The sequence below is a fragment of the Papaver somniferum genome, unplaced genomic scaffold (genome assembly GCF_003573695.1).
Source record: "Papaver somniferum cultivar HN1 unplaced genomic scaffold, ASM357369v1 unplaced-scaffold_117, whole genome shotgun sequence".
NCBI classification, from domain to species: domain Eukaryota; kingdom Viridiplantae; phylum Streptophyta; class Magnoliopsida; order Ranunculales; family Papaveraceae; genus Papaver; species Papaver somniferum.
Genome location: NW_020620714.1, coordinates 2,561,437 through 2,580,628, shown reverse-complemented (window position 1 = coordinate 2,580,628; position 19,192 = coordinate 2,561,437). Strand labels below are relative to the sequence as shown.

The window sequence follows — 19,192 nt, the reverse complement described above, 5'->3', positions numbered from 1 at the left end:
AAAAACATTTATTTGCAAAAATAACCAAAATTCTTGCATTATTTGATAGAGATGAAGGATACCTTCACACTTTTATTATCACACTATCTTACAAGTTAGACGTTATTTTCATGAATAAAAATCAAGTCGTAATAGATTTGAAGCTAATATTTTGAGGATATATACATCTTACCAAGTTCTACATGCCATACAGAAGATTCATCTTTTGTTGATGGGATCCATTTTGGCGGCATATGCTTCATTTAGTTTTCTCAGACACCAGGAGGGATCAAATGCAGAATCCACCTCCACAGCAACCGGGACATTAGAGTAATTGTTCATCTCTACAACCAACGTACACTGTAAACAGGGCAACAAATATTTGTATTCCCTCATGCTTTCAGCCATTTCACTAGCTGAGGGAGAAGAAACAGCATCATCGACTTGCTTTGGAGTTGAACCTTTTTATTTTTTGATCGGTAAAGATAATTCATTGATCGAAAAGGAGAGGGTACAAAAGATTTGTACCACCCTCTAGGAGTACAAAAAGAAAAAAGAGAGAACTAAGCAAGTAACAGACTACTTCTCAGTTTTACAAGTTTTCAAAATACAATTGTGGCCAATTGGTCATCACATTAGTGAAACTAGGAGATTCGAAATCTTTGAAGATCAAACTCCAAGTGAAAATGGTGTACTTAATCTTGTGTTGTACGGTGATCTCTGTATTTTCCTTGCTGGTAAAAACTCTGGAATTCCTTTCCAACCAAATACACCAAATGATGGAAACTGAGATCATACTCCAAATCTGAGTTTGCTGATTTGTACTTAGAGAAAGATTCCAAGAATATAACATGCTGAACAGATCATTAGGGGCGGCAGTTTTAATTATCGAAATTAGGGCCTTTTTGAAAATTTCTTCCATAAAATATGGTCTCTATAAATTATTACACAAACATAGGTTTTACGGACTAATATAGGCAAATGTTAGTAAATATTTACGATGATACCACTAAGGTCCTGAGTTTTTGTGCATTGTCACGATTGGGGGTACATAGTCACGTTTGGGGTATAATACAGTCAGCTGCCTCGTTGGATGAAATATTAAAATAGTAAGAGGGAACTAATTTCGGAAGCCCCAGCCGTCTCATACTTCTAAAATTGCTTGATCAAGTGGATCATTTGAAGAACAAGGAGATCAAAACTCTCAAGTAATTTTTGTAGTGTTATCACGTTTCTCTCGCTGCTGCTAACCCAATTTGAGGTACGATTCTTTAATACAATTGTTGTTTCAAAACTAGGGTTTACTGATTTGTATGGTTTTATACTAGGGTTTGTTGATTTCTTTGTAAAACCTAGGGTTTAAAATATTTTTAGGTGTTCGAAAACTAAGGTTTATTGAGGTACGAAGATGGATTTACCATCAGTATTGTTGTTCTTTGATAAGCCTCTTCTTTTTTTAATGCTGGAGAGGTAGTTTATGGAATTACTTGTTTAATTTGGTTACATAATATACCATAAACTCGCCGAACAAAGTAGAAAGCTCCAAAGAGGGTTTTTTCAGTTTGAAGTTTGGTTTCCGTTCTTCAACTTAAGTTGGTTAAATTACGCAGAAATTCTTACTTATTGTGGAAGATAGACAGATTACTTGACCCTTCTATGTTGTTTCTTAATTATTATATTGATTACGGAGTTTTGGGAGACTTTGGGGATGCATAAATGATCAATTGAGTTAAAGGACTTTTGGATTGTTCTTGGAGATGCTCAAGCCATTCCTTTCTTAGTGCTCTTCTGAGGTGTATGAATCTTCTGATTATTACTAGTTTTTTGTTGACAAATATTTAGGTGTATTTGACATAGAGGTGAAGTACAAATTCCATATCATATCCAGTTAAGCACACCTTTCACATACACATTTATAAAATATGAAGTACAATGTACACGATATTTACACAAACCTCTTGCAGTACTAATTGATCAGTTATTTGGAGATGAAGTCTTGAAAGGCACGGGAGCTCTTCTTGTTACTTAAGTTCCCATTGGGGATAGTATACTTAATCTCCTGTGGATCAGACTGAGTCTGAGGGAGGTATTTATGATGTTATTACAGTAATGTGCGGGAACCATGTGTGTTTGGATAACTAGTTGGAAACTGACAAGCCATTACCTATATTCCATTCGGTGAACTCTTCTTGCAGAATTGAAATACGTACATAATATGTATGGGAATTTTGAAAAACTAGAACTACATCGTATGTGAGTAAAATGGTTTCCATCGGAAATGACTTAACATTTTAAAATATAATATCTTAAGTGAATGAATTAGCTTTTAATTATGTCATTAAAATAGTAACAACATACAATAATCTTGGGCATCTCTATACATAGCACCTAGGTTTTTAGTTAAAAATCCCACACCTCTTATCCCAAGGTGGTCAAGTGGGGTTTGGTGTTATGTGGTCGGGCTTTGAGTAGTGTCTAATGGTCCATGAAGATCCTAACAACTGGTATCAGATCCCGTGGTTGGGGTTACTGTCCGAACGTAGAAGCGGTTCTGGATGTCACCCGGTTTAGGGCGCAAGTGGAATCAGACTCAAGGTGAATAAGGCAAGGCCCAAAGTTGAATTGACGCTCAAGGTGGAGTTAGTGTCTCACCCATTAACTCAGGTGGAGCAGGGTTCTAGATCGGCAAGGCAATGCTCAAGGTTGAACTGGCACTCAAGGTGGAGTTAGTGTCTCACACATTAACTCTCAAGTAGCATGGTTCTATGTGGGCAAGGAAACGCTCAAGCTGGAGTTGGTGCTTGCCTTCTCATTAACTCAAGGTGGAGTAGGATTGTAGGACGCATAGTGACAATAATCATGATCGATGGGTAGCATATACAGATGGTAATCATGTGGTGAAGTCTGATTGGACTGGTGAAGTGGTTTAATATCGCCAAGGTGGAGATTGTTTGAGTATGTGGCGCGATAAACCACTTAAGTATATCTAGGGATAGTCTCACATGGAAAAAAGAGGAGTACATGTGGAGCTTAATAAGCTTGGGCATCTCCTTACGTAGCACTGAGCCCTTTTATATTAAAACTGCACACCTCTTATCCCAAGGTGGCCAAGTAGGGACATCATCGGTGTTATGTTGTCGGGCCCATAGTAGGTTCCTATTGTCCATGAAGATCCTAACATCGTTTACTAAAATAAGGAAGATGCAGAAAGGTAATACCGTTTCAAAAGATCGATAAGATATCTTTTTAAACTAAAAACCAATCAAATAATATTTTTCTATGAGAAAAAATATGTAATGATTAATTTCGATATAATTTCATTGCTGGCTTGAGGATACAACTCGAAAAGGATAGACATAGTATGGGAGGAAGTCAAGACGGAAAATGCTAGAAAGGATTTGTGAAGTGAAGAATAAAAATATCTATCGGGTTTCCCTTTATTTTTGCAATGGTAAGAAAGGTTAACTTGATACTAATACATATTATAGTTAATATTCATATGTTAAAATGCATAACTAAATAAAAATTATGCCCATGTCGTTACGGCACGGGTTAAACCCTGGTATCATACATGTTGCAGTACTATTGAAACCCGATGCTTTTGCCATTGGACCGAGACCTTTTGAACTTTTTCGATGGGGGAAGGGATTTGATTATTTGTTCTTTCATATCACTTCCCACTAGGTTGAGTATACAAACTGCTATAGTATTTTCCTTTGCAGTATTCTCGTTATTCTAGCAATAGCTTTTACACTTTCTTCATGTCAATGCAGTCCTGTGGGGGACTGTAAATACTCTCTAGCTTCCTTCACCAGTGTATCAGCTCAAATGTTCTACTTTCTTTTTCGGGTTAAATCCGCGGTTAATCAATCCGCATCCGACTTATATCACCGTTGATCCGTGAATGTCAAATCCGCAGGTGACTGGGACGGACACGGTTGGATTTTTCAAATCCGCAACTTTTACACACGCAGGTGACTCCTAATCCCCATCCATCTGTCCGTTGCACACCTCTAATATTATGGGTTATAGATATTAGGGTCCTTGCTGGTATTATCATAGTACCGTGGTAAAGTTAGTAAGTGATGATATCAGTGACCCGAGTTCAAAAACTCACCAGCATCAAATTTTTTACCGACCCAAAAAAAAAAAGCCCAACCACTCCTTTGCTATCAATTCCGTATCTTCACTTTCGTAAGTTATAGTTCTGAAGCCCATTCCACGTTTGCGCTTCTTGTATTTCTTAACGTATCACGATAACTTCATTAGCATATAGACATTTGTTTGATACAAGTAATCAAGGATTAGAAAATACTCTTTTTACCCATTCATTGCTACAAATCTACATTCAATCATGCATGCATGTTTGAATCGGTGACTTATGAAAATTTGTTTTCATAACTTTTAAGATATTGTTCATGTTCTAAGTTAACGGCCTAGCTAGTCCTTTTGAAAATAGAACTAAAACTTAACTCCCTTTTTCATTTGCAAGTTACACCCTTAAATTCTTCGATCAAATGTATAAAATAAACTTCATATAGCTTGATTATTCAACACACTTTCAAAACACTTTATACCTACGCATACATGCTTATTATAAGCTACATCAAGATAGGGATATTTGCTTGATAAGATTTATGGATTAGATGATACTCAATGGTACAAATCCAGGCATTATGAGTGCACCAATGAAAAACAATTTCTTAAAATGTTGATCATTCTCTAAGTTAACGGCTATTTTTTTTTAAAGAACAAAAAATTTCAACTCACTATTTTTGATATGCAAGTTACATCCTCTAGTTGAAAGTCTTGCTTCAAGAGATCAACTTCGTATTATCAAAACCTTAATCAAGATAGAAATGGCTGCACATATTCAAATGATCCCTCGCTGCTATAAAAGGTTGGTTCAGAGAACTCAAACTCATATCATCCTCATTACCATCACTTTCACATATAATTCTATTCTTCTCTCAAACCATGGCATTTCTGAAAAGCAACAACATTTTACTTCCTTCTTCAATTCTTCTCTTCATTACCATTCCCTTTCTAGTATCTATGGCAAATGCAGACAAAGTGATCGTTTATAACGTTGCAGATTTCGGTGCAAAGGCAGATGGAAAGACAGACTCGAGTAAAGCGTTTCTAAAAGCCTGAGCCGCTTCTTGTAGCTCGTTGACACCATCTACTATCTATGTACCTAAGAGAAAGTATCTTATCGGTCCAACCATCTTCTTAGGACCTTGTAAAAGTTCCAAAATCACTTTCAGAATTGATGGGATCCTCATCGCTCCCGATTTTAAGCAGATGAAGTCATCTGTTGAGAACTGGCTAAAGTTTGATCGTGTCAAGGGGGTGTCAATCATTGGCGGAGTTCTTGATGGACGAGGCTCAAGCTTATATTCTTGCAAGCTATCCAAAAAGGCATGCCCACGAGGACCAACGATGCGTATACATTAAGCTAGTTGTCAATAATTTCCATCTGCATTTTCTTTTACGTTATGGATCAAGAACCACTTAATTAACTCATTATGATTTTCCTTTCACATGCAGTCGCTTGGCATCTTTAGTTCGGATGATGTAACCGTTCAAAATTTGAGCTCGCTTAATCCCAAAATGTTCCATATTGTTGTCCTAGCATCCAAAAACATATTATTAGATGGTGTTAAGATCCGTGCTCCAGAGGATAGCCTCAACACAGATGGTATACACGTTGGTAAGTCTAGCAACGTTCGTGTTTTGAACACCGGTATAAAGACCGGAGATGATTGTATCTCAATTGGACCTGGAACCGAGAGCCTGTTGATTGAACGTGTTACATGTGGTCCTGGACATGGTATAAGGTGAGGGATAGATTTCGAGTTCTTACTTTTTGTCACTTCTGATGCATCTCTCTTCATAAGTACATCAATAGTATCACAGTCGTACCTGCCAAGACATTAGATGTTAAATGTAATAACACCTTTTACATGGATTACAGCATTGGGAGTTTGGGGATGGGCTTGGAAGAAGAAGGTGTGCGAAATGTGACGGTGAAAGACGTGGAATTCACCGGAACACAAAATGGAGTAAGAATAAAATCTTGGGGAAGACCCAGTAAAGGATTTGTTAAAGGAGTAGTGTTTAAAGATGCTGTAATGAATAATGTTCATAACCCAATAGTTATCGATCAAAATTACTGTCCACGACATGAAGGATGCCCTGGTCAGGTATTCAAACACTACTTAAATAACCTCGTTTTAAAAATCTACGATATGTATTTGCTTTAATACCATGAAACAATCCATACTGATATTTATTCTTTTTGTTTATTATAGCATTCCGGCGTTCAGATTAGCGACGTTACATTTGCGAACATCAAAGGGACATCGGCAAGTCAAGTTGCAATGAAGTTCGATTGCAGTGATATCAATCCCTGTAAAAGAATCCATGTCGAGAATATCAAACTCGTGTACCGTCTACCGCAAAAACAAGGAGAACAGCAAAAACCAAAACCAACAGAATCATATTGTCGAAATGTCAAGGGAATCACCCTTGGTTCCGTCTTCCCCTTGTTAACTTGTTAATAACATTTTATACTTAATGTACATTTTAGTCCGTTTTCCTTCATTCATCTGTAAATATGTAATTTATTACATCTTCTGTGGAAAATTTATTTGTAAATACATGGAATAAAATTTATTTGTATTCTTCTGCTTAACTCTCTAGACAGGCCCTTGGGGTTGTATTCTTCTGTTTATCTCTAGTAAATTGTAATGTAACACACACAACAAATCAACTTGTTACGAGTATAGCAGTTATGTTGTTTCGGGTCCGATTTATTTAAGGAGGTTTCTTGTTTTGATGTATCTCTTTATTTTGGAAGAAGATGGCCGATTGATGAATGGCCACAGTGGTCGCTGAAATCATTTCAAGAAAGATGGGCTTGGACTTTGGATTTGGCCAAGACAACATTTCTTAAAATAAAAAGAAGTTCGACAGAGTATTTTTTTCTTTTTCTTGTGTTGACCGTGCAAACCAAGGCACCTCACTAAGAATCCTTGCAAGACCTAAACAAGATTCATAATAACAAGAACCTTTTTAACAATTTAAACAGAATTAAAGAGAGATTCAGATTACTAGTGTTTTACAGTTTGCTAGTTTTATTAGTTTTATTATGTCTCCTATACTAACGGTATTAACTAAAAATAAATAAACCAAATCCTTAGACTTTTTCATTGGAGAAGATAGATAATTAGTCAGAGAAAAATTAGTGCCAGACAAGATATAAACACCATCCGAATACCAGTAATAGTAGTGATCTCATCAAAAATCAGTCCAATACTCTCATCATTTTTTTGTTCTTTCCATAATAATCATCCCTTTACTTTCTTTGTTTCTCATCACATCACTGCTAGAATTATCAACTCTTTACTTTCTTTACAATTAGATCACTGTTAGAATTATCATATCTTTACTTCTTTTTTTTAATCAGATCACCCTTTTCTTTCTTACCGGATCACTAGAATTATCATCTCATTTTCTTTCATTGGATGTAACAATGGTGATGAGTGAAATAAAGCTCGATGAAATCAAAGTTGAGAGCCCTAGCAGTATTACAAAACCACCAGTGAAGAAACTAACATTGGTACCCCTTATCTTTCTAATCTTTTTTGAAGTTTCAGGAGGTCCTTTCGGGGAAGAACCTGCAGTTAAAGCAGCAGGACCACTTTTTGCTTGGCTAGGGTTTTCAATCTTCCCATTTATATGGAGTATACCTGAAGCTTTAATCACCGAAGAACTTGCAACTGCTTATCCATGTAATGGTGGGTATGTCATTTGGGCTTTCGAAGCTTTTGGTCCTTTTTGGGGATCAACGATGGGTTCATTAAAATTTCTTAGTGGATCTATTAATAGTGCTGCATATCCGGTATTAATTAAAGATTACATAAAACATAGTTCTCCTACGTTAACAATTTTCCTTGAAAAAAAGGTTCCTAAAAATGTAACTCTATGTATAACTACAATAGCTTTATCAGTTTTGAATTATCTTGGATTAAGTGTGGTTGGTTGGGTGTCTGTTGCTATTGGTGTTGTTTCTATGTTGCCATTTCTTATCATGGGTTTGATTGCAATTCCAAAAATGAAATGGCACAGATTGGTGAGTTTAGGTACAAATGGTCGTAACTTTCAAAAGAATGATTGGACCACGTTTTTGAATACCCTGTTTTGGAATTTGAATTTTTGGGATAATGCAAGCACTTTAGCAGGAGAAGTAGAAAATCCACGGAAAACGTTCCCAAAAGCTTTGTTTTTTGCTGGACTTATTGCTTGTTTTGGGTATCTGATCCCTCTATTAGCAATAACTGGAGTTCTACCACTAGATCAAGACGAATGGAAAAATGGGTATTTAGATATCGCTGCAGGAAAGATTGGTGGGTCATGGTTGAAGTTATGGGTTGCAGTTGGTTCAGCTTTATCAGGTGTTGGATTATTCGAAGCTCAAATAAGCAGTTCTTATTTTCAGGCAGAAGGAATGGCAAATCTTAGGTTTCTATCTGGGTTTTTTGCGTGGAGATCAAAGAAGTTTAATACTCCATGGGTTGGAATCTTGTTGTCAGGTGCAATTTCATTAGGTCTTATATTTATTAAGTTTGACCAGATAGTTGTTGTTGCCAATTTCTTATATAGGATAGGTATGCTATTAGAGTTTCCGGCGTTTATTTGGTTGCGTATCAAAAAACCAGATTTGCATAGACCTTATAAAGTTCCAGCGAATGTTCCCGTTTTTTGCGTTATGTGTTTGATACCGGCGGCGTTTGTGGTTGTTGTTATGAGGTTTTCTAAACTTATTCCTCTTTGCATTAGCGGTCTTATTTTTATAGCAATTTGCAATTATTTCCTGATGAACTGGTGCAAATCTAAAGGGTACATTAAGTTTATTGATAAAGATAATGACGAACAAGTGATGGAAAAGGAATCAAGAGAACAACAATGAGTTATACATTGCATTCTCGGGCGTAGTTTATAGCTTAATGTTAATTTTTTTTTCTCTTCTTATGTACAGTTTGGGTTCAATAGTTCAGTTTAATATTTAATTTCTAACTACAATTATGATTGTTTGCGCTTTACAAATAATTTAGTTGATTTTTCTTCCAAATGTTTATTCACGACAACCTTTATGGCTTTAATACTTTTTTCTTGCTTATACCGGAGAAATTGAGTCTTTTAAATATGTTTTAGATTTTTGGTTACAATTGATCTAGTGACCTAAAGGTCTAAGGATGTTTACTCAATTTCTATGAGTGAAATGAACTGCAAATTTGGGTGGGCATGAAACACTTTCCACGCCTAGTACATGTATGCAGGTGCATGAGTTAACCAAGATTAAAATTAAAACAACTTTTTAATTCCTAAACGGATTAAAATCAAAAAAAGTTTACAATTTCTAAAGGGATTATTTAAACAAGTTTTTAATTCCTTAACAGAATACTTAAAACAAAAATTTAATTAAGTTTGTTAAATTATTTTATTAAAGTTAAAACGTGATTTTAATTTCATAAACGGTTTATGTTTAATGGGGGAGTTACCGAAAGTAATTCATGTCTAATCTATTTTCACTATCTATACAAGAAAAAGAATTTCTTCATTTCAAAGTGTGTCTAGAAGCTGTTATCCTTGTTCTTTTCGTCTTTCTCCCTCTGTGTGATATTTACATTCCTGAGCTTTTGGTTGAGTTCGTAAGTGGACAAATGTTATAATGCTAATAGTACTTGCAACGGGCAGTTTTTCTTGAATACGACTTCACCACAGGATATAAGCACAACTCATTTTTGAAACGTACCGATGAACTATCATCTTAAAAGATAGCTTGAGTATTTTATTTCATTTTTAGAAATTTAATTTTAACAACCTTTCTTAACACCAAAGTGCTGTAACACAAACTTCAAAATATCACCAGATGCATGCACTCAAGACTTAACAATATCAAAGAGCTCACATACTAGTAATGATCGTGTAGTTTTTGTTTATGCGTGTACTCGACCTCCTAAATTCTAATAACTAAATCCAAAATACATGTGTTAGTGCCGTCGTCTTTTTTGTTTATGTGCGTGTAGGCAACCTCCTAGACTTAAATCCAAAACGCATGAGTTAATTTTGTTGTCCTTTTCCTTGTAGAACGAATCGAACAATCACATTCTGCTTCATTGCTACCATGCGTACGAGCTTAATATCATAAGCTATTATATGAATGTAAAGGTTCTGCTGTACTTTTCATTTTTTTGGATCTAAAGGACACTATAAAAAGTTCTTACTAGCTTGAGAAAGATTCCAAGGCAAACAAAACTGTTAATTTTCATTTTTCTCGGTGACACTTGCAGGATCAACTCCGTAACCCCGAATCTCAGCCGATAACATTCATTTGGTTTGACACCTGCAACTTCTCGGTTCCGTAACAGTATGGAAACAAACCGTAATATTTATACAACCTTTCTTAAAACCAAAGTGCTGCAAGACAAACTTCAAAATATCACCAAATGCATGCACTCAAGACTTAACGATATCAATGAGCTCATATACTAGTAATGATATATATACTCTATTTCATTTTAACATTTTATAAGCTAACCAATCTCTTGCAGAGAAATGATACTGATACATATATGATCGTGTAGTTTTTGTTTATGCGTGTACTCAACTTCCTAAATTCTAATAACTAAATCCAAAATACATGTGTTAGTGCCATCGTGTTTTTGTTTGTGAGCGTGTAGGCAACCTCCTAGACTTAAATCCAAAACGCATGAGTTAATTTTGTTGTCCTTTTCCTTGTAGAACGAATCGAACAACCACATTCTGCTTGATTGCTATGTGTACGAGCTTTTTCTTTTTTTGCAACGGTCGAGGCATTCTGAAGAGAAAGTTCTAGCTTGGAGTCACTAGATTCAAAATATCCTTCATCCAAGATCATACGGCGATGAGATTCCTGAAAGAGAAATAAGATAGGAATAAATATGCAGTTAGACATCTTGAAAAATGTATGCGAAAGAATACCTACCAAGAGATCAAGAGCGATATGGACTCTCGGATCAATCTGAGAGAAGATCTCGCTCCTTGTTGCCTTGTTTGGTGGAAAATCGCATAATAGTTTAAATACGAAATTTAAAAGGATCTTTAACGGACAAGTGAGCAGCATTGGTAATATCGAACAAAGCTTGAGAAGCAGAGTTTACTTCCTCCAAGACTTCCTTGTCAACAGAAATGGGCTCCAAAGAAAAGGAAGCGAATGAAGAAGAAGACGGAACAGACACAGAAGAAGGAATAGTAATGTTCTCCACAGGGACGGAAATGTTAACATTCTCCCTAGATGTGGGAACATTCGCAAATAATGGAATACTCACAAAGATAGAGACGGTCTGATTCACATTTGATGCGGTTACAGTCGCAGGAGTGGAGACTTCCTTTACCCCATGTTCGGTTAAAACATTCTCTTTAGGGGAAAAGATTTCCTTTGGTGGAATAGAAATGTTTGAAGGGGAAGAGGCAATCAAGCCTTGTGCGGGAGCATCAACGTTGACGCGAGCATGAGCATCAATCTTCTTAAAATCAAAATCAGGAATGATAAGACCAGTATTGAGCGATGGGGCTTTGCGAACTCTTTTAATTTTTAACTTTTTTCCATCATCAATCTCGCGATCGGAATCCTGCGAAAAACAACGCAAATAAGAAATAGAGGCAACAATATTATTTTACAAAATAGAAAATATTTCTTACTCCTTTATTATGCGAAGGCTTCCTTTTGAGAGATTCTTTGTCTTTCAAGTTTGAAGAAGATCTAGGCTTAGAAGCCGTAATCTTGGTATTACCGGAGGAAGAGATTTTGCTGCAAATGATAGTATGGGAATGAAAGTAACAACAGATCAGCACAATAGTAGAAAACTCAAAAGAAGAAAAGAGAGACAAGATCAACATCAACAAAATATACGAACCTTGGGTGAGGATCCATAGGAACAACAGCAAAATCAAGATCGAGACTTCGAGAAGACGAGGATGAAGACACTTCAAGAAGGTGGAGAAGACGAAGCTTTCCAGAGGGGAAGACGAAGTAAAAAGAGGAAAGATTATCTCTTCTCAAACTCAGTTAATAAATAGGCAAAAACATGACCGGTTAAATCAGGACGTGCCGGTAGAAAAGAGATAAATCGACACGTGTGGACAGTTAAGCTGAAGTCACGGAAATGTGTCGGCAGATAAGCATGCGAAAGATGAACGGGTATGGCAGAGTGAATTAAGAGTTTCTCACATCGCTCTCTCTACAAAAGAACGAAATGAGAAGAGGCAAAATGTGGATACAAAATACCGCATACCAAATAAGCATGCGAAATAATGACCATCAAGACTAAGTGAAGGAAACCGCATACAACTTATCCATAATGATGCATCAGATGACGTCAACTTAATCACGAGTAAAGTGTGAAGAGCTATGCGGTGTTAGGAGTACGTGCGAGAAGAGTCAATGTAAGCGTGCGTTAATGACGCACGCCAGATCCGAAAATAAAGACTTTATTAGTTGTCATCCACTATGTAAACCCCTATATAAAGGGCCGAGCGACCATGTATTAGGGAGAGATCTTTTTGAGAGCTTAGAGAAGAAATTTAAGAGAGAGAAAGATTATTTGGAGAGCAAGTTATGGTTTTCTTGTTACTTTGTATCCAATTTGAAGATCTTAATGAATGCTCTTATGATTCTTATGATGATAAGTTAGATTGTTCTATAGATTACTCTAAGGGTGCGGTTGTAGGATTTCCTGCAGCCGTAAGTGTTGCCGAAACATGTGAGTTTCAAACAGTTCATCACCTTGAGCTCCACCCCATCCTTCCAAGAGATGACACTCGATATTTGCTCATTTCACTTGAACGTGATCTTACCATAGGAATGATATTTACTTCTGATCAATATGATGAATAATAATCTCTTCTTACTTTTCATCAACCGGATTATAGCCACAATGACCCGAGAAAATGCAATTGCGCTCGAGACTTTCGCAGCACCACTGTCTGAACAATCCACAATTTCAAGAAGTTGATTGTTCAATAAGTGGTGGTGCGGAAAGTTTTGAATATTTTCTTTTACATCTTCCTCTCCGCTACCTCTTCTTAACGAATTTCTTGGTTTGAAATTTTGGTGGTAAAATACATAGCTTCCTACTGCAATATATATATTTATAGATGGATCGAAAGAGTGGTGCGGGAGAGAGTCTGAGACGAAAAAAAGAAATGAAGGAAACAGAAAAAAATCGTTACTGTTAGACCACTACTATAGCATGCACTCAAGAACATAATAGTGGTCTACCTAACTCAGACGTTCAAGACTCCAAAGACAAAAGCGTAAATTAAGAAGCCTAACTACCCAATTTCATTTATTTTTATTGTGAATGGAACCTCTTCAATTATTACTACTCTCATCCACCTATTCATTTACAGTGAAACTTAAAATTCATCTTAATTCCCTAAATATTGTGCTGAACTTGTTGAAATGTTGGTACTTATTTTTTAAAACTTTCTTGACTCGGATCAGCAAAGTTTTTTTTTGCTTAATGGGCCAAATTTTCTCTTGTTAAAATTTTCTAACAGTTTCAAAAGAAATAGGCAGTTCACCAATCTTTTTGACGTTCACAATGCTTACAGTGGTGGTCTAACTAACGATATTTTTCCTTCATTATCAGACTCGCTCTCTCTCTCTCACCGCTATCTTTCGATCAATGTATAAATATAGCTAGGTAAGCAATGTATTCAACTATCAAAATTAGAAAGCAAGAAATTCATTAGGAAGAGATAGTGAGGAGGAAGAATGAACGCTAGGAAGGCGTTCTCTCTGTTATTTTTATGAGAAAGATGTAAGAGAAAATATTCAAGACTTTCACAGCACCAGTTGAGTGAACAATGCACAGTTTTGTCGATTTTTCACCCAATTGGTGCTGTGAAAGTCTCGAGTGCGATGGAATTTTCTCGGGTCACTGTGCCGTGGATCGGTGGCTATGAGACGGTCCACGAAAGGTAAGAAGAGAATTACTGATCATCATAGTGATATAAAGTAGATATCATTCCAAGGGTAAGATCATGTTCAAGTGACATCAGGAGAGTACCATCCAATGAAGATTTTGATCAATGTATTTCCTTCATGATAACGCTAAAAAACCAAATTAATTTGTACCTTGAAATTTGGCCTCTCTTGCAGGGAAAACCGGAAAAGGGATTTTGATCACCAACCAAGGTGATGCCAACAACTCGGATATGACAACTTCAAAATGTCAAGTAAATCCGAAGGATATAATTCAGAAAAACAATAAGACCAAAAGAACAATCTAACATGTTAGATTATTATCAGTCTATTATTTATACACTGTGTAATTGCATTTCCTATGTTAACAGTTAGCGTTCTCAAGTTTCTTTCCATGACAAAGCAACAACCAAAGTCAGAAATTTATACAAGCTTCATCACCAATGTCAGAGGGTGGAACCCCAGGAAAATGATTTCTGCGTATTAGATTACCACCACAACCAACCTCTGTAAAAACTAAACACAGACACTAAAAAGACAGCAAACATATGCACGTCGAAAATCAGCTGGGAAACAAGGTGCAGACGGGACAGTGGAAAAGCAAAAAAAAAAAGAAGAAAACAACGGAAAATGGATAGCACGCCTCTAAAGATTATGTAACATATATTATCTAACTTCTCATAATGCCATATGGTTGGTTTCTACTGGTTTTTGTTAGCAGAACTGCAGCTCTATAGTCCTATTATTGGAGGAAGCTATAAGATGGAAGGTCTTCAAGGCTCGTGATGTCATCAAGCAACAATTCCTTTTCAAGCTGACGCCTTGTTGACTTCATCACCGTCTGAACAAAAAGAGAGGAAGACTTGAGTAAAACATTGTAAAGAGGAAAATACGATTAAGGCAGGATAGTAACATAAGAGAGTTGGATGAGTGAGGCAGAACAAAAGCCACGTACGTTAAAATCCATGTAAGATGCGCGCATCTCAAGCCATTGCTGATCCATTACCTTGAACGTAATGCAGTAGAGAAGGTCAAATGCCCTTTCATTCTCTGCTCCCATGTAATAAAACACCATTAACAAATATCCGAAACATAATCAACTGCAACTACTTTCCATACAGAAGTAAGTACTGAAACTGCACCAACATTACCTGAAAGTAACTTTGCGAAAATCGCTCCTACAATTGTCCGTGGTGTGACTTGAGTGACATAAGCAACAATGTTAGTTACCAGACATGTCTAGGTCACATCCAACTGATGCCAGCTAAAAGAATAAATATAAGTTTTCACTATTCAAGTTACTTGACCAGCATTTAGAAACTACTGTTGTTTGTCCAAATGGATTTCTAGCTGAAGAAAAACTACCTAAACAAGACGGCTTCGTACCTCAGAGTAGTTTACAGATATTATTTGTACGGAAAATTAACGTGATCAAAAAGGTACCTGCTTCAAGATCAAGCATTTGAGTTAGCATGAATGTGATGTTGACACCAGCTACTGCAAATGGGTACTCCCACATCGCTCGATCACCTTCTTGCTTCCGGAGAAGATCCTGAAAAGATTTCTGCAAGCATAAAGTTTGAGCACTTAGTTAAGTTTACATGAATAACAGGAGAACAAAGAAACTGATAAGAGTACAGAACGGGAATAATTCGTCAAGATCCAATTAGAAAAACGGAGAAGTGAGGATGCGAGCAACACACCTTGTATGACCTTGCGAAGAACAATAAGTTCTCCAATGATATGAAACCACCACCCCTTATGAAAGGAAAAAACCATTCGCAGATTTAGTATACAATAACATAGAAGATGCACCACATCTATAAGCAAACAGAGCAAAACAGAACATACCTGAAGTCTGTAGATGGGTCTTTTCCTTGCCAGCCCATGTCCTTCCATTGTTCAGATACTAACCCGTGAAGCTCTTCGCCAGGATATGAAGCATCCCACAAAGCCCTCAATGTCTCCTGAAACCATATAATTGCAATGAGAAATAGCCGAAAAGACTCGGCATAAGTGGATAGGTATATCAGGAATCAGACACAGGGCAAATACAAAATAGCAAGATTAAGGCACTAGGCGTGTATTTAAATACAAGATACAAACGAATCAAATTCTATTCAATTTAACTTTGGTGTACCACTACAAACCAAAGATCCAAGGCTTGTGCAGACGATTACAAATAAACAACATTCTTACATGATATCATACTTTAAACTGTGTTACACCTAAAAAAAAAATTCAGCCGTATCGATACGTATTTACACGGATACGCGTACTAATACTTCCAATACTTCAAGATACAACTCAGTTAGAAAACTTTAACTAAATATTAGATCTCAATACCTTAATATTAGAAAATTAGGAATTTTACTAGAATCTATGAGAAGTTTTAACTATAGTGACAAAATATTAGTTCCAAACCTGTCCACTGATCTTGCTCTAGACTTTCTTCCTTGTTATCCAGACTTCTTCTCTCTAGTGAGGTTAATCATACATGTATGTATTTTGTTAAGTTTCTATCATGTGTATAATATATTTCTATTAAACTACTGATATGCCGTATCGCTGTATTTTAGTTTTTCAAGTTGGTGTATCATAGTAGCGTATTGGTATCTTGTATCCGATACCGTATCCGTATCGTTGCAACACAGACTTTAAACTACCTGGTGATCAGAATTCAAAGCATCATAAGGCACTTCGATGCGCTTTTGTAATCTTCGCCAGCACTCCTCCTGATACAACAGTTTGAGGGGAAACAACGAATATTGTGTTACTATAATGTGCTTTGAAATGTTCTAACCACTTGGTTTTGTAACTCTCTGGTAAAAAAAATACGTCAACTAACTGAACAACAAAGGCCACACAAAAATAAAACTTGAATTTATTCTCACCTGATTTGTAGTTAATTCAAATGACGGGCGATCATCACTATCTCTTCTTTGTGCACAAACGCAAGAGAGACCTTTACCAAGCCACGCAGCTGATCCTGCCACAACATCAGCTGAACAATATACCAGCAGTTAGAACTTGCATACTCTTTTATATTTATACAAAGTCATAAACCAAAAATTCAGACCGAGACAAAGAAACTAGCTCATCTTTCAAAGATATCCTATACAGATAACAAAACACAACAATCATAATTCCATAAACTACTACATGCAACTAATCACAGTTATTCTGGAACACAGAAAACAATGAGGCAATTCCACAAACAACAAATCCTGTCTAAAGCCACTTAATGTCTCTCTTCGCCCAACCCATTTTTTCATCAATGCATTCACGCAGGAGATGCTGGAATAAATAACGCACAGAAAAACCAAACTGAAAAGGAGAAACTGAAGAACACACTCACAACAATTAAAACAAAACAACCAAACCCTTCGATGGCAATTCAAAATCCAAATACGGGCGACAAACGCTAAACCAGCCAGGTGCTATCCCAATGAAAAACCGAACGAGCTCTTAAAAACGTACAAGGCCAATTTATGATGACAATGATATGCCCAACAAACACTTGGGCATGAAGAGTACAAGATGTCAATGCATCTCATACAAAGAACCCATCACTGCATTTGGGTAGAACCCCTGCCATTCTCTCCAATCATGACTTCGTACCAAGGACAAATTATCAGTCCCCGATAAGAGCTTCGTACATGACCACCATGCTCATGTCAAGATTATACTACTACCTCATATGAACACATGACCGGAAAGAAGGTAAGGTATAATCACTTCTTCTAGCGATTCCAACTCTCAATACACTAAGTAGTTACAAAAATTGGTGTATATTGCCTCCTATTTCCACAAAATCTCCAGAGAAACTTAATCCATATGCCTACACTACTATAGCGTCACCGAATCGGCCAATCCAACACCTAATACTACCAAATCAAAGAAATCTCTCCTAACTCTGTAATCCCAATTTCACTCAAAATCCATCTTAACAAGTTGAAACTACTACTCTAAGCTAATGAAACAATTCCCCTGAACCAAAATCCCCAAATCCGTTCACCAACACCATTAACCACAAAACGAAAACCAAATTCCACAATATCCCCTAACAATCAAGAAAACCCAATTCCCATCAGCATTTCGAAATCAATCAATACAAACAGAAATCAATTATAAAAAAAAAAATCCAAAATAGTGAAGAATTTGAATCGTTCGTTCAAACAAGTGGTAAAAAAATCCTAAGAATGAATAAATTAGGGCATAAATAGGGAGGAGGAAGAGGATTCATAATACCAGAAGGAGAATGATAACCGTGAGCAGTACTTCTGTCAAGTCCTTGTGAAATCCTTCTAACAGCAACAAATGATCCACCTCTATCATCCATTTTCCAATCTCCCTTTCCCAATCTTCTTCTTCTTCTTCTTCCCTAAACCATTTTTTCTTCAAATCCAATCAACAAAAACAAAATCTCAATTCCTCCTCCTTCTTCGTCTTCTTCTACAAATGAAAATGTAGAAGAATCCGAAGCTTCTCCGAATCTGATTTCTTCTTCTTCTTCGACAAAGAATTGAAAAGATTTAAGGAAATGAAAATCGGTGCCTAGGGTTTTGAGATTGTGGGAAGATCTAGGAGGAGAAACAGAGATTTCTCCCCATCTCTAGAAATACCTCTGCGTGTTTCTCTCAGAAAGAAAGGGGGAGGAGGATTTTTTTTTGGTTTCCAGCGGCAATGACGACTAAATAGTGACAGCACAGCAGATGCCGAAGAAATGGGTTGGTTTTTTTTTCCCTAGAATTTGTTTGTTGGTTTTCACGTCTGGCTTTCTTTTTTCACCCCATCGTCATCATGATGGTGATCTTACTTATCTCTAATTCCGGTACTCCTTTTGCCGTTTTTTTTCTTTTATCCTTTTTACCCTATTCATTTCATTTCGGTTACCTTACCTATAAATTTTTCCAATTTACTAATGCCACACATTTTTAATCTAGTAGCACCACTACGAAACAATAAAAATATAGCTTAGTGTTGATATGGATACCTGAATAGAGAAATTATAGGCTACAATTGGGAATGGGATTTTGGTGGGATTGCTACAAGTAGATAAAACAACGCAATTTTAACTTATGAATCTTTGTTTTGGTACCAGCTTGTACAAACCGGTATCCGTTTAGTGATCGTGGAAAGATGGCATCTATTAAAGTTCTAAAAATGATTGCGTTG

General features: G+C 36.5%; 2 protein-coding genes and 1 pseudogene across 2 annotated transcripts; 2 read left to right on the top strand and 1 right to left on the bottom strand.

The window, feature by feature from the left end:
- The first annotated feature begins 5,034 nt into the window (after positions 1 to 5,034).
- On the top strand, positions 5,035 to 6,542 carry LOC113330139 (annotated as a pseudogene).
- A 974-nt stretch (positions 6,543 to 7,516) lies between these two features.
- On the top strand, positions 7,517 to 8,953 carry LOC113330138 (probable polyamine transporter At3g13620). The gene has a single exon (XM_026576989.1). The coding sequence runs from the start codon at positions 7,517 to 7,519 to the stop codon at positions 8,951 to 8,953; it is 1,437 nt and encodes a 478-aa protein (XP_026432774.1).
- A 5,371-nt stretch (positions 8,954 to 14,324) lies between these two features.
- LOC113330024 (ELMO domain-containing protein A-like) lies at positions 14,325 to 18,727 on the bottom strand. The gene is made up of 9 exons (XM_026576876.1): positions 18,266 to 18,727; positions 16,909 to 17,018; positions 16,681 to 16,749; positions 15,866 to 15,981; positions 15,718 to 15,772; positions 15,458 to 15,578; positions 15,166 to 15,213; positions 14,970 to 15,064; positions 14,325 to 14,855 (listed from the first exon to the last, which is right to left on the bottom strand). Exons 1-9 carry the CDS (start codon positions 18,354 to 18,356, stop codon positions 14,757 to 14,759), a joined length of 804 nt encoding a protein of 267 aa, XP_026432661.1. The 5' UTR covers positions 18,357 to 18,727; the 3' UTR covers positions 14,325 to 14,756.
- Between the last annotated feature and the right edge of the window lie 465 nt (positions 18,728 to 19,192).